The sequence below is a fragment of the Haematobia irritans genome, chromosome 2 (genome assembly GCF_050003625.1).
Source record: "Haematobia irritans isolate KBUSLIRL chromosome 2, ASM5000362v1, whole genome shotgun sequence".
In the NCBI taxonomy this organism is placed as follows: Eukaryota; Metazoa; Arthropoda; class Insecta; order Diptera; family Muscidae; genus Haematobia; species Haematobia irritans.
Genome location: NC_134398.1, coordinates 127,688,913 through 127,712,502, shown reverse-complemented (window position 1 = coordinate 127,712,502; position 23,590 = coordinate 127,688,913). Strand labels below are relative to the sequence as shown.

The window sequence follows — 23,590 nt, the reverse complement described above, 5'->3', positions numbered from 1 at the left end:
GCATATTATATTTACAAACATTTTATGCCTCAAACATAATATGTTCTATCATATTAATATATATGTCCCTAACATGTTATGCTAGGTTATGAAGACTATATGCTTGCACTTAAAAATATTGTGTTAAAAACTTTGAGTTCCAAACATATAATTTTTACACCCAAACATATGAAAACAGTTTTTTCGTCCGTGTAGCCAATTTGGAAACTTCAGTGGAAACCCTTAATCGGGACCCTTAAATTGGGCTCTCGTCGGAGGCTATCGAATTCCTTTGCAGATTGGCTTGTTCTGCCGCTGCGTTTAAAATTAGTAATAGGCACCTATTACAACAAAAATCAATTTAGAATACATAGAATACGATTAAAGGGTGATACGGTCAAAATTTTGTCAATGTAAACTTGACGTATTTCTTTCAATTTTGCATTTAAAAAACCTGAACACCCCTCATTTTGAAGGCGTGTGTGTTTAGAATGTTGCTCCTATTTTGATTTTGGAATTCACTCTTCAGTTGTCGCGAAAATCCGAGCTACTCGCACGCAAAGCTGGCAAAATCGCTAAAAGTTGCCAAATCAACCGTTACAAATGTAATTAAAGTGTTTGGGGAACGTTTGTCGACAGCCAGGAAGTCTGGATCGGGGGAAAATCGAAAACCGGAAGCCGCTGAGACGACAAAGAGAGTTTCAAGCGAAACCCTAACCTCTCTCTCCGAGATGCCGCAAACAACCATGCATCGAGCCAAAAAACGAGCCGGACTATCGACTTACAAGAAGGTAGTGACTCCAAATCGCGATGATAAACAAAATACGACGGCCAAAGCGCGATCCCGGAGGCTGTACACGACGATGCTGTCGAAGTTTGACTGCGTGGTAATGGACGACGAAACCTACGTCAAAGCCGACTACAGGCAGCTTCCGGGTCAGGAGTTTTATACGGCAAAAGGAAGGGGAAAGGTCGCAAAGAAATATCTGGTTTGGCAAGCCATCTGTACCTGAGGCTTGAAAAGCAGCATTTTCATAGCTTCCGGGACTGTCAACCAAGAAATTTACGTGAAAGAGTGTTTGAATAAACGTCTGCTGCCTTTCCTGAAGCGGAACCTAAAGAAGACCAAAAAAACTGCTAAGGACGAGCAGCAGTTCAAGGCAAACTGGCTTTCTGCGGCGAAGAAGGTGGACAAGGTGGCTGTACAAAATCTGATGGCAGGTGTCAAGCGTGAGGCCCGGAAAAGCGAAAGCCTAACTGAATATTTTTCCTGAATTTTATACTAATTGAACTTGAAAAAGAAATTTAATTTTATTTTTTAAATAAACGATTTCACCGATTTACACGCGTTTTCCCTTGACCAAATTTTGACCGTATCACCCTTTACATAATTCCTTCGAATAATGCTCTACACGAATGTACCACTATGTATATGTGTGCACCTGTTCAACAACATCTATTCTCTATAAGCATTCTGTTTATTAATATTAGTAGGATTTTGCGATATTGAAATTCTACCGGCGAAGTAATATCTCATGCAACTATATCTTCGCATTATCATTGAAAAAGCGAGACTTTCAAAGTATTATTAATTATATTTTATTTTGACATTTTAATTGATATAAAACAACCATTGCATGACCCGTACGAGATAAAGAGTGAGTGTGAATGCAAAGTAAAATTAATTATGCTTCCAGAAATACAATACAACATTGTTGGGCATAATCACCAGCAGTGAACACCAAACAAATATGTTTTTCGAATGAATATGACCGTTAAATACAATTCATTGAAGCGAATAATTTTGTATTTTTCTTTTTTTTAATTTCTGATATCATCCAAATTTCAAATCACGTTGTACAACGGCGGATATGTCGTAACATTTGAAGCGTGTTGATCAAGACATCACACATCGATATTTTAAGGGCAATACAACTGGCTACCATTTCTAAAGTTTTCATAAAAAAAATTAGAAATATTTTATGGAAATAGGAAGCACATGCATAATAAAATGATCATGGGCGAACAAAAAAGAAATGACCCGATTATGGCCATACAAATAATAATGTGTTTTAACTCATTCTTGTGGATCATTAAAATAACTAGGGCATTTCTAAATAAAAATTATTATATTTATTTATTTATTTATTAGTTTTTTTTTTGAGATTGTTTTTGTTTTTAGTATAAATTGTAATTGGATTGATATGTTTTTTTATTGAATTATTTTAACTTAATTTAATATAAGAAATGAGAATAAATATTTTTATTAAATTTACCTCAATTTTCATATATCTGCCATCCTGATCATATACTCATATGGCGACTATGATCTTGACTGCAGAAAATCTTTCAGTTAAAGTTAACCGAAGAGAAGTACTGCAATCTAATTTTTGTTAAATATATAAAATAAATAACATAATTTGGTGTACTCACTCTCTTTGGTGTACTCACTCTCTTTGTCGCCCACCGTCATTCGCTATGAATGTGTTCAGATAATAACGCAAAATTATCTATTTATTAGTGGGCATGCCGCGAAACTTGTATGCCTGCTATAATCGATACAAAGTGAAAAATTCCTGGCACTTATAGTCCTAGCTGCACAATATCTCTTGCAAGTTGTGATAATATCAAATTGTTGCTAATTATTTAGATTGTTCAGTGGTACGTTTTTGAACTTAAAGCACAACCATATGCCCCGCAATAAATGAACGTCATATTATATTCACGTTGAGTGTATACATTTTTGACAATTAACGTTAATTTTTTTTTTCAAATAAATTTTAATTGCATACTAGCGAATACCAGAAAATATACCTTCCCTTTTTTCATGAACATTATGAAGTGCTAGTTGATCTCAAAGTAAAAACAAAAAAGAACTACGGAAAGTTAGGTCGAGCCGAAACTCGTATACTCTCCACAAGTTGATGTGAATTGTTCACGTGTACCCCATAAAATCGTAAATATTTAAAATATTATAAAGTTTAAACGGAACACATATTACTGACTATTAAATGGGGTATATGTTAGGTTAGGTATATTGGAAGACCGATATTTCAGGCTCACTTAGACTATTCAGACCTTTGAGACACCACAGTGGTGAACTTATCACTGAGTGCTGCCCGATTCTATATTTAACTCAATGACAAGGGTTCTACTTTTTATAGTCGAGTCCGAACGGCGTTCCACCTTGCGGTGAAACTACTTAGAGAAACTTTGAAAAGCTCAGAAATGGTACCAGCATTACTGAGAGGGGATAATCCACCGCTGAAAAACTTTTTGGTGTCTGTTGAAACTGGGGTTGAACCCACGACTATGCAAAGCGGGCATTCTAGCCATTACACAACACACAAAGAAAATTTCATTAAAATTCAGCCAACGAAAATTTTTCATTGATATAACGAAACAATTTCATTAATAGAATAAAAATATTTGTTTGTTTTTTTTTTAAGCCCAAAAATAAAAATGGATGTTTGAAAATATTTGTTAATAGTACGAACCGTTACGTTGATATACAGAAAATTCGTTATAATAACGAAAAATTTCGTTGTATTAACGAATTTGTTTCATTGGCTGACTTTTAACGACACATTTCGTTAATATAACGAAACTTTTACTATTAGTGCATGGTGGCTCCCTAGCATAATCAAACTATATTTAGCATATCTTTTTATGCGTCTCAAAAATGTGTTCATTATAATCGGATAAATATTGCGGCGCGTAGATCGTGGGATCTTCCAATATAGGACCGACAAAAACTTAGGCTCCACACACAAAGAAAATTTCATTAAAATTCTGCCAACGAAAAATTTTCATCGATGTAACGAAACAATTTCATTAATAGAATGAAACTATTCGTTAATAGTACGAAACGTTACGTTGATTTATAGAAAATTCGTTATACTAACGAAAAATTTCGTTGTATTAACGAATTTGTTTCATTGGCTGACTTTTAACGACACATTTCGTTAATATAAAGAAACTTTTTCTATTAGTGCAAATTATTATTTACTGCGGTTTTTACGTTTCATACATGTATATGACGTTTTCTTAGTTTACAGCTTTTTGACAGTATAAAACCAAAAAAATTGCTGCTCCGACCATATCTGCTCACGACATTTTCCAACCGGGAATGAGCAAAGGTAACAAAATTCAAAAATAGAATATACACTAATAGAAAAAGTTTCGTTATATTAACGAAATGTGTCGCTAAGAGTCAGCCAATGAAATAAATTCGTTAATACAACAAAATTTTTCGTTAATATAACGAATTTTCTGAAAATTAACGTAACGTTTCGTACTATTAACGAATATTTTCATTGTATTAATGAAAATGTTTCGTTATATCAATGACAATTTTTCGTTGGATGACTTTTAATGAAATTTTCTTTGTGTGTAGTTCGACAGTTAAATAAATTTCATTTAACATACGATTAAGAATTAAATGTTGATTTCTTTCGTTAGCGTGACTTTGCAGAAATTTTATTCACGCAAACCCACGAACCAATTTTATTTATCACGCACGCTCACTCTCGACATATCTGTTTTAGACCCATTCACGCACATTCATGACAATTTCTTTGGATTTTGTTCACGACTCATGTCAGGGTACATAGAATTCGTCCTGGCCGTATATACTTATTATATTTATATCCATCTGATGGTATACTAGATTACATGAAATCTGATATACCTCCAGATTGAGTCATAAATAAATAAAGACCGATCGCCCGATTTGACTTCTCGAAGACATGGAAGCTACAAGTTTCGCCTTGCTTGAAATTTGAAAACTATTGGTGTTTCAAGTCAGTACACAGTTGTGATACATTTGGTACATATCGGTCCATTTTTGGTATAGCTCTCATATTGACTTCTTGCGGCCATGGAAGCCACAATTTTCATTTACTACCGACCAGATATTAACCGAATTGTTTTCTTTTTTATTACCATCGGTTAATAAATGAGGTATTTTCCAGTTTTATGGGATATAACAGCAAATGTTGAATAAGATCGGTTAACAAATGGCGACGAACCGAAATGTGTGACATTTTACGGACTTAACCCAGCAAAAAAGCGTTGCCAAAAAGTGCTGAAATTTTCTTTATGGATCTGGAAGTAGTACAAAATTGGCGCAGAAGTGATGAATTTAACATGGGATTTTCTTAAGACGGATGTCCACCCTTTCAACAGCCGTTGCAGTGAATTGCATCATTTCTTAAATCGTGATCCAAATCCAGTCTTTTGGATGTGAATTAAAAATATTTGTAATATTTTCCCAAACAAAACATGTATATACGGCCGTAAGTTAGGCCAGGCCTAATCTTATGTACCCTCCACCATGGATTGCGTAGAAACTTCTACGAAAGAATGTCATCCAAAATCGAATTACTTGGGTTGTGATATCTTAAAACTTCTTAACATTGTTTTCTAAATTGTGAGTTAGTCCATACGTGGTATATATTAGACAAAAAAGTTACGTATATAGTTATAAGTCTACACTGAAAAAAAAGCATACTCGGTTCCAAAGATTTTGTCTTTACTTTAAAAAATTTGGTATTGATTCCGAGCCAAAGAAGCGGAGAATACAAGTAAGGATACTTTTAAGACACAATTTAGGACTCGACTTCCAGTAGAAATTATGCTATGTTTGAAGTAAACAACTCCTTTAAAATAAAGTTTTGAAAAACATGTGCAAAACAGATGCAAAAAGACAACAAATTTAAAGACAATTTCATTGAATTTAAAGAATTTTTCTGAATTATTAAAGTCAAGTTGACCTTAGCCTATAAATTTTTTCTTTCATGTTAAGATACCCATTTTTAAGTCAAATCACTTAATTATAAGGACAATACGACTTCATTGAAAAGTTTATCGACTTTTGGACAAGGAAAATAACTTTATTTTAGAGAAATGCGTCTTCTATGCTAAGCAAAATTTGTATTCGTATTTTAAAAACATGAAATCTTTGACCTCACGACAATATTTTTTTCAGTGTACAAATAATTACGAATCGATATGGACTTTTTGCACGATACGTAGATAGCCAGAATTGATTGGCTATATACAATTATGAACTTGATATAGAGCAATTTTTGTGTGACTGGGGATCGATTTATCTGAGGGCTATATATAACTATAGACCGATATGGACCTAGTTAGGCATGGTTGTTAACGGCCATATACTAGCACAATGTACTAAATTTCAACTGACTCGGATGAAATTTGCTCTTCCAAGAGGCTCCAAAACCAAATCTCGGGATCGGTTTATATGGGGCTATACATGATTATGGACTGATATGGACCACTTTTGGCATGGTTGTTAAATATCATATACTACCACCACGTACCAAATTTCAACCAGATCGGATGAATTTTGCTTCTCCATAAGGCACCGGAGGTCAAATCTGGGGATCGGTTTATATGGGAGTTATATATAATTATGGACTGATATGAACCAATTCCTGCATGATTGTTGGATACAATATACCAACATCACGTACCAAATTTCAACCGAATCGGATGAATTTTGCTCTTCCAAGGGCCTCCGGAGATCAAATCTGGGGACCGGTTTATATGGGGCCTATATATAATTATGCACCGATTTCGACCAATTTTTGCAAGGGTGTTTGAGGCCATATATTAACACCACGTACCAAATTTGTACTGAATCAGATGAATTTTGGTCTTCCAAGAGGTTCCGGAGGTCAAATCTGGTGATCGGTTTATATGGCGGTTATATATAATTATATATATGGACCGATGTTGACCAATTTTTATATGGTCATTAGATACCATAAACTTACACTATGTACCAAATTTCAGCCGGATCGGATGAAATTTGCTTCTCTTAGAGGCTCTGCAGGCCTAATCGGGAGATCGATTTATATGGTTGTTAAAGACCATATACTAACACCATGTACCAAATTTCAGCACCATCGGAAGAAATTTGCTTCTCTAGAGGATTCGCAAGCCAAATTTGGGGGTCCGTTTATATGGAGTCGATAGCTTGTTTCGTTCGGAAGTTTGCGTTATTTCAACAGACGGACGGACAGACGCACGGACATGCTGAGATCGACTCAGAATTTCACCACGACCCAGAATATATATCCTTTGTGGGGTCTTAGAGCAATATTTCGATGTGTTACAAACGGAATGACAAAGTTAATATACCTCCTATGGTGGAGGCTATAAAGATCGCAATTTATCCAGAATGGATTAAGCATTTTTTCGACAAAATTTAATTACTTTATACCATTTTATTAATTCTTACTCTGTTTTTAACCTATTTGAAACAAAAAAATGTTTAAAAAAAACTCATTAAAAATATGAAACAATCGAATTATAAAATATTGAATTAAAAGAACTTCCTGTAAGGTTAAATAAAGAACATCTATGGAAGGACATTTTTGGAAGCGTTTTTGAAATAGTGACTTTAGAACAACTTCCAATTTACATGACACAAAATACTTAAATTATCCAATTGGCCCACCTTGTTAATGACAAACGGGGTTGATAATGGGTTAATACACTGGTAGAAAAATGCTTCGTACTATTAACGAACGGGCTTCGTTGATTATTTTTCGTTAATATAACAAAATTTTTCGTTATAAGAACGAAAGTGAAGTAATTCAATGAAATCAATCGTAAAAAGACAATTTTGTGTTTTCGTTATATTAATGAAATAGGTTTCATTAATATAACTTTCGTCTTTCATTCAAACAATGAATGATTTTAATTCATACAACGTAAAGGGTGATTCTTTTGAGGTTAGGATTTTCATGCATTAGTATTTGACAGATCACGTGGGATTTCAGACATGGTGTCAAAGAGAAAGATGCTCAGTATGCTTTGACATTTCATCATGAATAGACGCACGATCTGCCACAACGTCGAATTTTCAGTGAATGGGCCCTAGAAAAGTTGGCAGAAAATCCGCTTTTTTATCGACAAATTTTGTTCAGCGATGAGGCTCATTTCTGGTTGAATGGCTACGTAAATAAGCAAAATTGCCGCATTTGGAGTGAAGAGCAACCAGAAGCCGTTCAAGAACTGCCCATGCATCCCGAAAAATGCACTGTTTGGTGTGGTTTGTACGCTGGTGGAATCATTGGACCGTATTTTTTCAAAGATGCTGTTGGACGCAACGTTACGGTGAATGGCGATCGCTATCGTTCGATGCTAACAAACTTTTTGTTGCCAAAAATGGAAGAACTGAACTTGGTTGACATGTGGTTTCAACAAGATGGCGCTACATGCCACACAGCTCGCGATTCTATGGCCATTTTGAGGGAAAACTTCGGAGAACAATTCATCTCAAGAAATGGACCGGTAAGTTGGCCACCAAGATCATGCGATTTGACGCCTTTAGACTATTTTTTGTGGGGCTACGTCAAGTCTAAAGTCTACAGAAATAAGCCAGCAACTATTCCAGCTTTGGAAGACAACATTTCCGAAGAAATTCGGGCTATTCCGGCCGAAATGCTCGAAAAAGTTGCCCAAAATTGGACTTTCCGAATGGACCACCTAAGACGCAGCCGCGGTCAACATTTAAATGAAATTATCTTCAAAAAGTAAATGTCATGGACCAATCTAACGTTTCAAATAAAGAACCGATGAGATTTTGCAAATTTTATGCGTTTTTTTTTTTTAAAAAGTTATCAAGCTCTTAACAAATCACCCTTTATAAGCTGCATTCATTCAATGAATAAGTTTCATACATACAACGAAGAATTTTGGTTAATACAACGAAAAGGCTACGTTATAGCAACGTAATTATTCTTTAGTACTACGAAATGTATTCCATAAAGGGTTTCGTAAATATAACGTAAAATTACGTTGTTATAATGAAATGGTACGTTGGCTGACTTTTAATGAAGAATTTCGTTAATACGACGTAGGAATTCATCGTATTAACGAAAGTTTTTCTACCAGTGTACGAGCATCACACACCTAATTTCAAGAATAAGTAATAAAATTTTGGTTATTAACCAGCGGTAAATAATCTATAATTCCTTTTCTCAGATTCTTTTCTTGAAATGATTAAAATTGAAACTGCCAAGTCATTGTGACATTTAGTAACCGTTATTACAGAAGTTATGAATTATCGATTAGCTAAGTTCAGGCCAGGGTTTATGTAATATATACATTCTAGATGTATCAGAATTTTAGTACATTCATTCAAGTCTAACATATTAAAGTCATAAGTTAACGTTTTGGCTCCAAGATTTATCGTTACATTTTTTATATACGGTTTGGTGTTTTTTTATATTTATTTATTTATATATGTATGCTTACTTATAAAATATTTATGTACTTCGTTTAATATGATTGTATTGTCAATATCAATTTACTTTATATTACTTATAATGTGTTTTTGTTTTCTTCTTCTTTTTCTTTACAGATAAATACGAGTCGATTCTTCATAGCGTTCACAGTTGTAAACAAATGATTAAAAAATACTACAAGTATAAAAAAATGAAAAAAAACTATACGATTACAATAATTAGGGATTAACATACGGAAGAGACTCGGGGAATCTCTACACAGCCGACGACTGTGGTACTGGCTCTATTACAAATATAACCAGTGCCACCGACGAAATTCCTTAGGTTAGGTATAGTGACAGCCCGTTATTTTAGACTAACATAGGCCATTCAGTCCACAAGTGAAACCACTTGTGCTGCTCGGTCGAAACAGGGATTGAACGGAGTAGTATGAAAGCCAGATGATCACTCTCACTCCTACACTAATAGAAAAAATTGCGTTTCACAATCGTGAACGGACGTTGTCAAAATGAAACGGAAACGTTCACAAAAAATCAAAACGGAATGTTCACGATTTCGTCCACGGCCGTTCAGGGTTTTATGAACGACATTCGTTTTTCTTTGGCCATGAAAAGTCTTAAAATAATCGTTAGACGTTGTTATGGCCACTCCGCCGTTGGTGCAATGTGCTAAGGCGACTGTTAACGCGTATCGTGCAGGCAACATAGGTTCGAGCCACGGTAGCGGAAATATTTTTTTTATTTTGTTTATAAATTCGTAACCATTACGTTTTCAGATCATAAACGCTGGTTGTTGTTTTGACAACGTATGGTGTCATTTTTACGTTGTCAGATTGACCCCATCTGTTCTCAGTGTTGATTCACTTTCATGTGTGTTGATTCACTTTCATGAACGGATCGTTTCGAAATGACCAAACACACAAAACATTTTTTTGATTCAATCATGAAATGAATTGATGCAATTAATTTTTTAAATTGAAATTTGACATAAGAAAATACTTGATTAAACAAAATTAATTGATTTCATTATGAAACTTCAATTATTTTTTAATTGGTCAATTAAAAATTTAATTGATATTGAATGAAAACTCAAACAAAGCTTCTCTAAGTGGTTTCACTGCAATGTGGAACGCCGTTCGGACTCAGCTATAAAAAGGAGGTCCCTTGTCATTGCGCTTAACATGGAATCGGGCAGCACTCAGTGATAAGAGAGAAGTTCACCAATGTGGTATCACAATGGACTGAATAGTCTAAGTGAGCCTGATACATAGGGATGCCACATAACCTAAGAGTGTATTTTATTCTCTTTGATTAACTTTGCTGGAAAGTACCCGAACGGCATCTAGTAAATATTTACCTATTCAAAATTTCAGCTTCTAAAACATTAGAAACAAAAACAAGTATAAACGGCCGTAAGTTCGGCCAGGCCGAATCTTATGTACCCTCCACCATGGATTGCGTACAAACTCCTACGAAAGACTGTCATCCACAATCGAATTACTTGGGTTGTGGTATCTTAAATCGTTTTCTAAATTGTGAGTTAGTCCATACGTGGTATACATTAGACAAAAAAAGTATGTGTAGGTAACTCTACAAATAATTACGAATCGATATGGACTTTTGCACGGTACGTAGGGGGCCAGAATTGAAATATGGGGGTCGCTTATATGGGGGCTATATACAATTACTAATATGGATCTGAGGGCTATATATAACTATAGACCGATATGGACCTAGTTAGGCATGATTGTTAACGGCCATATACTAGCAAAATGTACCAAATTTCAACTGACTCGTATGAAATTTGCTCCTCCAAGAGGCTCCAAAACCAAATCTCGGGATCGATTTATATGGGGGCTATATGTGATTATGGACTGATATGAACCAATTCCTGCATGGTTGTTGGATACCATATACTAACATCACGTACCAAATTTCAACTGAATCAGATGAATTTTGGTCTTCCAAGAGGCTCCGGAGGTCAAATCGGGGGATCGGTTTATATGGGGGCTATATATAATTATGGACCGATGTGGACCAATTTTTGCATGGTTGTTATATGGGGGCTATACGTAAAAATGGACCGATATGGCCCATTTACAATACCATCCGACCTACATCAATAACAACTACTTGTGCCAAGTTTCAAGTCGATAGCTTGTTTCGTTCGGAAGTTAGCGTGATTTCAACAGACGGACGGATGGACGGACGGACATGCTCAGATCGACTCAGAATTTCACCACGACCCATAATATATATACTTTATAGGGCCTTAGAGCAATATTTCGATGTGTTACAAACGGAATGACAAAGTTAATATACCCCCCATCCTATGGTGGAGGGTATAAAAACGAATTCGGTATTTTAACTTCCAATTCTACCTTTACCTCTATAATACGTGATCTCATTTTATTCCTTGGCATTAGTGGTCAATAATATTGAGTAGTATCATTCTAGCTACTTCCACAAAATCACTCGTCTCACATTTTCCTCCAAGAATCCCATTCGTTCACCCTATCAGCAGCTCAAAATTCAGTTTTGTTTATAATCAAAGCGAGAGCAAAAAACTCAAATCATTGACATGAAGACAGTCTTCAAAGCGCGCATTTAAAATAAAAACAAAACGTATAATGAAAGAAATTAATATAAACAACGTTTCAATGGTGTTGTTGTAAAAAAGAATAAAACTTAATAATTGATAAAAATAAAGAAAAAGAGTTTTATTCGAATATGCAACAATAAGAATTTATCTTAAATTTGAAAAAAATATAAACAACAACAATTCCAAACGAATACATTTCACATCACAAAAACAACAAAAGCAAATACAACACTGAAATAAACACCAGTAGTAAGTAGCAAAGCCAACAGCAATAGCAACAGCAACAACAACAGCAGCACTCAAAACAAAACAACAAATGAAATTCAGTGATATCAACTGATCGTCTGTTGCCGGCACCACTAGTTTTCTTAAGGAACTCGTATGGATAAGACTGAATTTTATTGTACGTAAACAAAGAGCGGAAGGTTGACGACGTTTTAACGGTTATGAATGAATCGGGTGTGTTCGTGTATTGTGTATGTGCTTCGTTCGTTTTCTCAATTCTTTTCAAACTGAAGTGAATTTATAATCAAATGCATAATAAGTAAATAATAATGAGTGTTCGGCGACATGCTAACGTATGGATGAGTGTCATCATAAAAATCAATAAAAATTCATATTGAATTGGTTATTTGAATCGATAGAGAAGCAAAAAACCCCCCATCTATACAAAGGTGATAAATTTTTTGTGTGTTTGTGGTTCATTCCAGAGTTTCAGTTTACGCCAGTTTGTCTGTGTGCGTAAATGAATGAGTGTAATTTTCTAACGAAATAAAGATGTGTAAGATTGTTAAAAAAAAATAAGCAGATTCTAACGGAATCATATGTGCAATACTTTTGTTGAATAACAACAAAATATTTAGAAAAAATAACAATTAGTATTATCACACATTTAAAATGAATCTACCTCGATTGGCGAGGCCGCCCATAAGTAGGCGGGGCTGTAGTTTACACAAAATGGATATACTTTTGCTGCTGTTATTGGGATTATGGATATCAAATACCATCATTGGATGTGACGCATGTAAGTGAAGTGTTAATATTATTTTCTTTTATATTTCCAATATGTTTTCAATTAAATTTAAAAAAAAAAATAAATAGAAATATTTTTCAATTGAATTGAAATTTTTAAATATACCAATTAATATTGTAGTCGGTGTTGATTACTGATATAATCACTTCCGAAATTGGATCAATTAATTTCGTGATTGAAACCAAAATATATGTTTTTCTGTGAATCTTAGTATTAAGTTAGATAAAATAGGTGTTTTTTTTTTTTAAATAGTGCATTCTTAACGTAACATATGAAAAATAAGTTTTTCACAGAATATTTTATTAGAAAATATCCGACCGTGATACTTTAGTTACAAAGTGCACTAATATACAACAAGTACATACGGCCGCAAGTTCGGCCAGGCCGAATCTTATGTACCCACCACCATGGATTGCATAGAAACTTCTACGAAAGACTGTGATTTAGTCCATACATGGTATATATTAGACAAAAAAGTTATGTATAGTTAAGTCTACAAATAATTACGAATCGATATCGACTTTTTGTACGTAGAGAGCCAGAATTGAAATATGGGGGGTCGCTTATATGGGGGCTATATACAATTATGAACTTGATATGGACCAATTTTTGTGTGATTGGGGATCGATTTATCTGAGGGCCATATATAACTATAGACCGATATGGACCTAGTTAGGCATGGTGGTTAACGACCATATACTAGCACAATGTACCAAATTTCAACTCACTCGGATGAAATTTGCTCCTCCAAGAGGTTCCAAAACCAAATCTCGGGATCGGTTTATATGGGGCTATGTACGATTATGGACTTATATGGACCACTTTTGGCATGGTTGTTAAATATCATATACTACCACCACGTACCAAATTTCAAGCAGATCGGATGAATTTTGCTTCTCCAAAAGGCACCGGAGGTCAAATCTGGGGATCGGTTTATATGGGAGCTATATATAATTATGGACTGATAGGAACCAATTCCTGCATGGTTGTTGGATACCATATACTAACATCACGTACCAAATTTCAACCGAATGGCAAGAATTTTGCTCTTCCAAGGGGCTCTGGAGGTCAAATCTGGGGATCGGTTTATATGGCGCCTATATATAATTATGGACCGATATCGACCAATTTTTTCATGGGAGTTTTAGGCCATATATTAACACCACATACCAAATTTCAACTGAATCAGATGAATTTTGGTCTTCCAAGAGGTTCCGGAGGTCAAATCTGGTGATCGGTTTATATGGGGGCTATATATAATTATGAACCGATGTGGACCAAGTTTTGCATGGTTGTTATAGACCATATACTAACATCACGTACAAAATTTCAGCCGGATCGGATGAAATTTGCTTCTCTTAGCGGTCTCGCAAGCCAAATGGGGGTATATATAATTATGGACCGATGTCGACCAATTTTTGCATGGTTGTTAAAGACCATATACTAACACCATGTACCAAATTTCAGCCGGATCGGATGAAATTTGCTTCTCTTAGAGGCCTCGCAAGCCAAATTTTGGGGTCCGTTTATATGGGGGCTATACGTAAAAGTGGACCGATATGGCCCATTTGCAATACCATCCGACCTACATCAATAACAACTACTTGTGCCAAGTTTCAAGTCGATAGCTTGTTTCGTTCGGAAGTTAGCGTGATTTCAACAGACGGACGGACGGACATGCTCAGATCGACTCAGAATCTCACCACGACCCAGAATATATATACTTTATGGGGTCTTAGAGCAATATTTCGATGTGTTACAAACGGAATGACAAAGTCCTATGGTGGTGGGTATAAAAAATTTAATAAATGGCTATTTTTATTATATCTTCGTCAGCTGATATGATATGAAATATAGGAAAACAAAGCCTGATGCTGGATTTAAAGTATTTAAAAAAAATTAGTTGGTTTTAGTTCAATTTTACTATTATACCCTAGACCTCATAGTGGTCAGGATATCATCATCATTGCGACTAAATGTGCCTGCCAGAAATATTGATTTTAGACCCCATCAAATATATACCAATCGACTCAGAATCACATCCTGAGATATACCAATCGACTCAGAATCACATCCTGAGTCGATCTAACCCTTATTGTCCGTCCGTCTGTCCATGTTGTTGTTTTTTTCCAGGATCCCAGTCGCAATTATTAACCGATTTTGAGGGAATTTGGTACATTGCGTTTTTTGGCACATGAAAATTTTTTTATGCAATTAATAGAATGTAGGCTAAGATCTAATGTAATTCCATATGTTGTTGCCAGATCCAATAAATAAATCATCCCTGATAAGGGTGGAAATAATCCCAGCGAAACTTTGGATGAAAATAATGGAATAATTCAATACTTGTTTTAGTTGCATTTTAAAGTGACCTTGAAAGCCCGTTAAAAAACATACCAAACACAAAAGCTAATAATTAGAAAAAAGGTAGATAAACTAAATAAACTTGCAACGCTATTGAATTTAAAATAAATCGGATCAAATTTGGATTTAGCTCCCATATACTATACGTATCGCCCAATTTCGACAAATGGGATAACATTGCACTTCGTTGCTTACCGATATGCGTCAAATTTGGCACATCGTAATCAAATTCATCTCCCTTTAAGTGTGCAAAATTTCAAAATTCAAATCGATTCAGATTTAGACATAGCTCCCATATATATGTATCGCCCGATTTCGATAAATGAGGTTACATTGCGCTTAAGTGTTACTCAAATTTGAAATTTTGATGTATTAGCCGATTTTATTTAGACATACGTATAGCTCTTACATTTTCACAAATTTCCTCTTTTTTAATAGTGGACTCAATATTAGTTATTACTACCCAGCAAAAATAGTGTCGCCAAAAAAATGAAAATGTTCTTTTTGAATCCGGAAGTGGTGCAAAATTGACACAGAAGCGATGAATTTAACATGGGCTTGTCATAGGACGGAAGTCCTCCATTTCAACAGCCGTTCCACTGAATTTGCATCACTTCTTTAGGTGTGATACGAATTCAATGTTTTGGAAATAAATTAAAAAATTCTGTGATAGTTTGTCAAATAAAGATTTTTTCCAAATTTTTTTGCTGGGTACCTCTGTAGGAGTAAAATCAAGTATAGCTCCTAATATCAGGAATTTCTGTTAAGATTGAGTTAAGGCTCCCATAAACACATGCCCCTATTCTTAAAAAAAAAGAAATACGGTTAATTTTCCAAAACTAATTCAATGACACCCCACAAATGCTTTTGATTACTAATTCAGTAGGGATGGTTTAGGGTATGATATGGTCGGCCCCGCCCGACTTACTAGTTTACTCACTTGTTTTGGTTCATTTTCCACTATAATACAATCCCAGTAAAAAAAGCGTCGCCAAAAAAGTAATGAAAATGTTCTTTTTGGATCCGGAAGTGGTGCAAAATTGACGCAGAAGCGATGAATTTAACATGGGCTTGTCATAGGACGGAAGTTCTCCATTTCAACAGCCGTTGCACTGAATTTGCATCACTTCTTTAGGTGTTATCCGAATTCAATGTTTTGGATGTAAATTAAAAAATTCTGTGATATTTTGTCAAATAAATAATTTTTATATTTTTTATAATTTTTAATGGATTCTAACGCTTGTCGGAAACGTTTGACCTCAAATATTTTTAAAAATTCACAATTTTTTCAGATCGAATTTAACATTTTTTTCGACAAAATTTAAATAATTTGTACCATTTTATGAATTCTTAAACTGTGTTTAAACAATTTGAAACAAAAGAAGTTAAAACTACCCATTAAAAGTATGAAAAAACCAAGTTATAAAAAATTTAATTTAAAGAACTTCCTGGGTAGTTAAAATAAATAGCATCATTGGGAGTGCATCTTCTGGAATTGCTTTTAAAGTTGTGCCTTTGGAAGAACTTCCAAATTTTTTTGCTGGGATGCAACTTTCCGGTTGCCAATTACGTCTCAAAAATTGTATGAACAAGTTACGTTCAATGTAAACTTAGACCCCAAATGTATATACTCAAAGAATACAGATTGGTCGTCAACCGAATTTATTGACAATATTCTTATCGGTCCATAATGATATATAGTCCCCATATAAACCTTTCCACAGATTTGACCTCCGGAGTCCCATGGAGGAACAAATTTCATGGAGCACATTACTGGTAAAACTTACAAATTTTTTGAATTTTTTATATTTGGCTTTAGTGCCAAATAGGGTTAAACAAACGCTAAATTTAAATTTACTTTTATTGCAGAAACAATTATTTGTTTGTAGTTAAATTTTATTATTTTTTCTAAATTTTCCACATCCCAATGAAAATTTCCTGTTTTTAAGTATGTTTCAAATATTTTATGAACTATTTAAAAGTGGGTATAAATTTTAATGACCGTAATTTGAATATGAACTAACGCAAAATAACATTTTCGTTCGATTCCCAAATGGTTAAAATGGTCATGATTTGGCATCAATGATTTTGTTCTTTACTTTTAGTTCATTTTGTTTCTTCGATGAAATGGTGTAATTTTGTGCGTTAAGGTGGGTATTAAGTTCAAGTTTAGCCGCTAAAATCGTCATTTTTTTACGATTACTTTTCTTTAATAATCTATTTTAAGGAATACAAACTTTGTGACTTTTCCCCATCAAGTTATAAAAAAATTTGCAAAAAATATGTATAATTTTATGCCTTTTTCTTACTGATTTAATTTTCACTTTAGCGATTTTAGCGGCTAAACTCGAACTTAGTACCCACCTTTATAGTTAAAAAGTACATCAGAGCAATAAACTTTCCTGGTTATTACAACGCTTGGTGGAAATCTCAAAATGTGGAGTATAATTTAGTTCAATTTTCGCACGAGGTAGTTCATTCTTGCTATAAAACAATTTACTTTTTTTCTGTACAAGAAGTTTTATGATGCCTTTCCCATCAGTAAGTGTTGCCACAACCCAAATAATTCGATTGTGGATGACAGTCTTTAGAAGAACTTTGTACGCAATGCTTGGTGGAAGATACATATGATTTGGCTGTATATATTTATTTCAATGTCACCTCTTAGCTCCGTCCAGCTCCGATCTACATTAAATCTTACTCACATGTTTTGAATGATCCTATCTAATTTGAAACAAACTATTTATTCTCAAGAAATTCAATCAATCCAATTTTGAATTTACCTTTTCTTCTGAGGTTCCCAAAACAATACTGGACATTGGACTTTATCTGATCTCATAGAAATTATATTATTAAACATTATTATGTAAACGATAAAAACGGCCTAGACAAAGCAGATCATGATGATTCATCTACCAGTTTTTGCTATCTATCTCCACCCATCAAGATTTAAATCTACGCAGATAGCAAAATGTTTGTTATTTTTGTTAGAAAAGCAGTGGCGTACGTTACACTTACAACTTAAGGTATGTACTATGTTCGCTTTTCGAGTAGAAATTTTCACGGTTACTTTATTAAAACAGTTCAATATAAAGCAGATAAATTAACTGAATTGATGCGCGATTTTTTGTTCCTATAGATTTCGGCAGAGATTTACGGGAATAAGTTTGTTTTCATTTATAAATTTGATTATTTCAGGAAAAGTAATCGCGAAAATAATTTGATTTTCAACTCGAAAACCGAACATAGTACACACCTTTAACAAGAGAGTAAGTCTAAAAAGTGTACCATGCGTAAAAATTACACGGGGTCACCTATCATGTTTGGGAAAATCGGATTCTTGAGCCAAATGGGTCACTTCTTGCTAAGTGACCCAATGTCATCAGATCAAAATTTGCCCTAAAACACGGACGAAAACTGTTTGTCATATGCTCGGGTGTAAAAGTTATATGTTTGGAATTCAAATTATTAGCACATTATTTTATGTGCAAGCATATAATGTTTATAAATTAGCATAACATATTTCATACATGTGTTTCGAAAGAGAGACTGAGAGAATATGCAGTATGTAAAAATATGGAAGTAACCAATTGGCACCTTAAAATATATACACACAAATAAAAGTTCATTAACAGTTTTTTACCAGTGTATGCCTTAGGTGAAACACAATATGTTGGAGCAATGCAAACAAAATTTTGTTTGGAACAATCCTAAATATGTATATATGCTTGAAGCAGAATGTGTTTGGTAGTATATGTTACAGAAGCGATTGTTTTGAGGATGAGAATATCCTGGTAATGCCAATTGTAATGAGATGTGCTTACCTAGTGTTTGTTGGGATGTGCACAAATTTACCATACACATAAACTATATATTCATGACCAGGTGAAAATTATCTGCCAATGTAAGTCTGTTTGTCTACTGTTATCTCGAAATATGGAATATATTCATTTTTTGCCTGCACGTAGATTAAATTGAGCACATCTGGAATATTGATACCACTTCTAATGCTCAGATTTGAATTATTAAATGAACAAAACAAGACAAATTGTTGCCAGATTTGGCCATGGTATCGGTATCGATTTTATACCCTCCACCATAGGATAGGGGAATTTCGTCATTCCGTTTGTAACACATCGAAATATTGGCCTCAAACTCCATACAGTATATTTTGGGTCGTGGTGAATCGATCCAGCGATGTCCATTCGTCCGTCTTTTGAAATCACCCTAACTTTCGAACGAAACAAATAAACCTGCACCCAAATTTGACTTTCGAAGCCTTATAAAAGTTGAAATTTGAAACACTGAAAAAAAGTAAAATTTTATTCCTATAGAAAAGTTTCTCAAATTTTATTTCTATAGAAAATTTGGAAAAATTTTATTTCTATAAAAAAATTTGTCAAAATTTTACTTCTATAGAAAAAGTTGTCAAAATTTTATTTTGTCAAAATTTTATTTCTATAGAAATTTTTGTCAAAATTTTATTTCTATAAAAAATTTTGTCAAACTTAATCATATACGTATTTAATCGTCCTTTTTTAGTTTAATATATACCACGTATGGACTACCTTGCAATTTAGAAGACGGTGTTAGGAAGTTTTAAGATACCTTGCCGTCGGCAAGTGTTACCTCAACCTAAGTAATTCGATTGTGGATGGCAGTCTTCAGTAGAAGTTTCTACGCAATCCATGGTGGAGGATGCATAAGATTCGGTCTGGCATTTTTGAAAATTTAGAGGTCAAACATTTTAGGCAAGCGTTAGAATCCATTAAAAATTATAAAATATTATAAAAATTATTTATTTCACAAAATATCACAGAATTTTTTATTTACATCCAAAACATTGAATTCGGATCACACCTAAAGAAGTGACGCAAATTCAGTGCACCGGCTGTTTAAATGGAGGACTTCCTCCTATGACAAGCCCATGTTAAATTCATCGCTTCTGCGTCAATTTTGCACCACTTCCGGATCCAAAAAAAAACATTTTCACCACTTTTTTTTAAATCAGACGAAAGATATATATGGGAGCTATATCTAAATCAGAACCGATTTGGCTGATATTTTGCATATCGTACGAAAGCCCCAAAATATTTGGCTGCCCGAAATTTTGAGAAAATACGTTGATAAATACGTCAATTATGACCAGATCGGTGATAAATATATATGGCAGCTATATCTAAATCTGAACCGATTTTTTTCAAAATCAATAGCGATCGTCTTTGAACCAATGCCAAATTTGAGAACGATCGGACTTAAACTGCGAGCTGTACTTTGCACACAAATTTACATATACAGACAATTACATATACAAGCCAAATTGTATCGGTTCCTTTTTAATTGATTACGTTTTCAATGTCAATTAACATTGTAATTGTAAATACTTTGATCATATTTTTTCTGCGTAGTTTTACTTCTATGACTGAAGTTCATACCTAGGAAAGATCATGTTAACATCCTAGCCTACCTTGAGATAAGAAAAACTATACCCACAATAGTTATCAATGTTCTTGATTTTGAGGATCAGTATCTGTGGAAATCCCCAAATTTTGTACGAATTTCTCTTTCCTTCCTGTAGACAGACAAGCGGGTCCATGGCACAGTACTAAGAAGAATTGTTGTGGTTAACCGCAATATGGTGCTGAATGCAATTCTTTTGAATGCGGATGTGTGAATATGTCCACATGCCTCCTGATAAGGTTAATTCTTTCTCATATCAATATGAAATACAACTACAACCACAACACAAGCTGTGATACTATCGAAAAGGGTTGCCACATTTGGGAGTTCATAGGGGGAAGAATATAAATCACGGAATTTCTTTATGAATAATTACATAATCTAGTCATAATAAGCCAATCAAATATTTATTGTCTGTCCGATTGGCACTAATAAATTTAAAATATAAAAATTAAATTAGGAAGAATTAATCATTTGTTCAAATTTAAATTCAGAGATCTATATAATGCAACTTCGTAAAAAAATGTGTACAGTACATAACCTACAGTAGCATGTGGTTGAAGTTTTTTATACCCCCACCATAGGATTGGGGGGTATACTAACTTTGTCATTCCATTTGTAACACATCGATCCCATAAAGTATATATACTGTGGGTCGTGATGAATTTCTAAGTCGATTCAGCGATGTCCGTTCATCGGCCCGACTGTTGAAATTACGGTAACTACCGAACGAAACGAGCTATCGGCTTGAAACTTTGTACAAGTAGTTGTTATTGATGTGATTCGGATGGTATTGCATTACCGGATCACGGTTGCTACAGTTGGTGGAGTTCTACCAACAATGGTAGATTTTTTACTGTTCAATAGATTGATAGAATTCTTGATGTTTTGGTTGATATTACAAAACATTCCTGACAAAATGTTCGATAGAAATAAAATTTTCACAAAATTTTTATAGAAATAAAATTTTGACACAATTTTCTATTGAAATAAAATTTTGACAAAATTTTCCAAAGAAATAAAATTATTAAAAAATTTTCTATTGGACTAAAATTTTAACAAAATTTTCTATAGGAATAAAAATTTGACAAGCATTTTTAAGTTTGGTATGTACCGCATCCCTTTTAGGTATAGCCCCACCCGTATCGGTCCATAATTATCCCCCATACAAACCAACTCCAAGATATAAATACCAAAGTCCATGGAGGAACAAATTTCATCCGATGCGGTTGAAATTTGGCCCTCTAATTATCGTGCGCAAATTTGTTCATAATTATTTATAGACTCCTCTATATAAAACGATAAAGAACATATAAAACGATAAAGAACAGCCTTGTTGGCTGGCACCAAAAAGGGAAATTTACTACTTGTACAAAAAACGGAGAACTTATTCACAGTAGAATTTGGATTAAATTTATATATTTTTTTTAATTTTATTTCTATAGATTTTTTTTAATTTTATTACTATAGATTTTTTTTATATTTCATTTCTATAGACAATTTTATTTTATTTCTATAAAAATTTTCTCAAAATGTTATTTCAATAAAAACAAGTATATACGGCCGTAAGTTCGGCCAGACCGAAGCTTATGTACCCTCCACCATGGATTGCGTAGAAACTTCTAAACACTGCCATCCACAATCGAATTACTTGGGTTGCGGTAACATTTGCCGATGGCAAGGTATCTTAAAACCTCCTAACACCATCTTCTAAATTGTAAGTAAGTCCATACGTGGTATATATTAAACAAAAAGGACCGATTAAATAAGTATATAATTCAGTTTGACAAAATTTTCTATAGAAATAAAATTTTGACAAATTTTTCTATAGAAATAAAATTTTAACACAATTTTTTATAGAAATAAAATTTTGACAAAATTTTTTATAGAAATAAAATTTTGACAAAATTTACTGTAGAAATAAAAATTTAACAAAATTTTCAATAGAAATTAAATTTTGGTATATTATTTTTGGCTCGAGTGGCAACCATGATTATGAATCAATATGGACCAATTTTTGTGTGATTGGGGATGGGCTATATATAACTGACTGAATAGTCTAAGTGAGTCTGAAACTTTATCGGGCTGCCACTTTAACCTAACCTAACTATAGACCGATATGGACCAATTTTTGCGTGGTTGTTAGAGACAATATACCAACACCATGTACCAAATTTCAGTCGGATCGGATGAAATTTGCTTCTCTTTAAGGCTCCGCAAGCCAAATCTGGGGATCGGTTTATATGGGGGCTATATATATTTATGAACTGATGTGGACCAATTTTTGCATGGTTGTTAGAGACAATATACCAACAACATGCACCAAATTTCAGCCGGATCGGATGAAATTTGCTTCCCTTTGAGGCTCCGCAAGCCAAAATTGGGGATCGGTTTATATGGGGGCTATATATAATTATGAACTGATGTGGAGCAATTTTTGCGGGGTTGTTAGAGACAATATACCAACACCATGTACCAAATTTCAGCCGGATCGGATGAAATTTGCTTCTCTTTCAGGCTCCAAAGCCAACTCTGGGGCAAGCCAAATCTGGGGATCGGTTTATATGGGGCTATATATATTTATGAACAGATGTGGACCAATTTTTGCATGGTTGTTAGAGAGGTTTATATGGGGGCTATATATAATTATAGCCCCCATCCACATCGGTCGGACCAATTTTTGCATGGTTATTAGAGACCATATATACCAACACCATGTACCAAATTTCAGCCGGATCGGATGAAATTTGCTTTTCTTTGAGGCTCCGCAAGCCAAATTTGGGGGTCCGTTTATATGGGGGCTATACGTAAAAGTGGACCGATATGGCCCATTTGCAATACCATCCGACCTACATCAATAACAACTACTTGT

The 23,590-nt window shown here is 34.1% G+C and overlaps 1 protein-coding gene across 11 annotated transcripts in view; it reads left to right on the top strand.

Annotated features, from left to right (window-relative positions):
• The window catches only part of Pvr (PDGF- and VEGF-receptor related), a 326,863-nt gene that overhangs the window by 243,864 nt on the left and 59,409 nt on the right, over positions 1-23,590 (top strand). For 3 of the 11 annotated variants that reach the window (XM_075296126.1, XM_075296125.1, XM_075296128.1), the window contains exon 1: positions 12,064-12,885. In XM_075296126.1, coding sequence (XP_075152241.1) covers positions 12,759-12,885 — 127 coding nt within the window. In that variant the 5' untranslated portion in view covers positions 12,064-12,758. Of the gene's footprint in view, positions 1-12,062; positions 12,886-23,590 lie in introns of those variants that run through there. The other 8 variants (XM_075296132.1, XM_075296127.1, XM_075296124.1 and 5 more) reach the window with 7 other exon arrangements.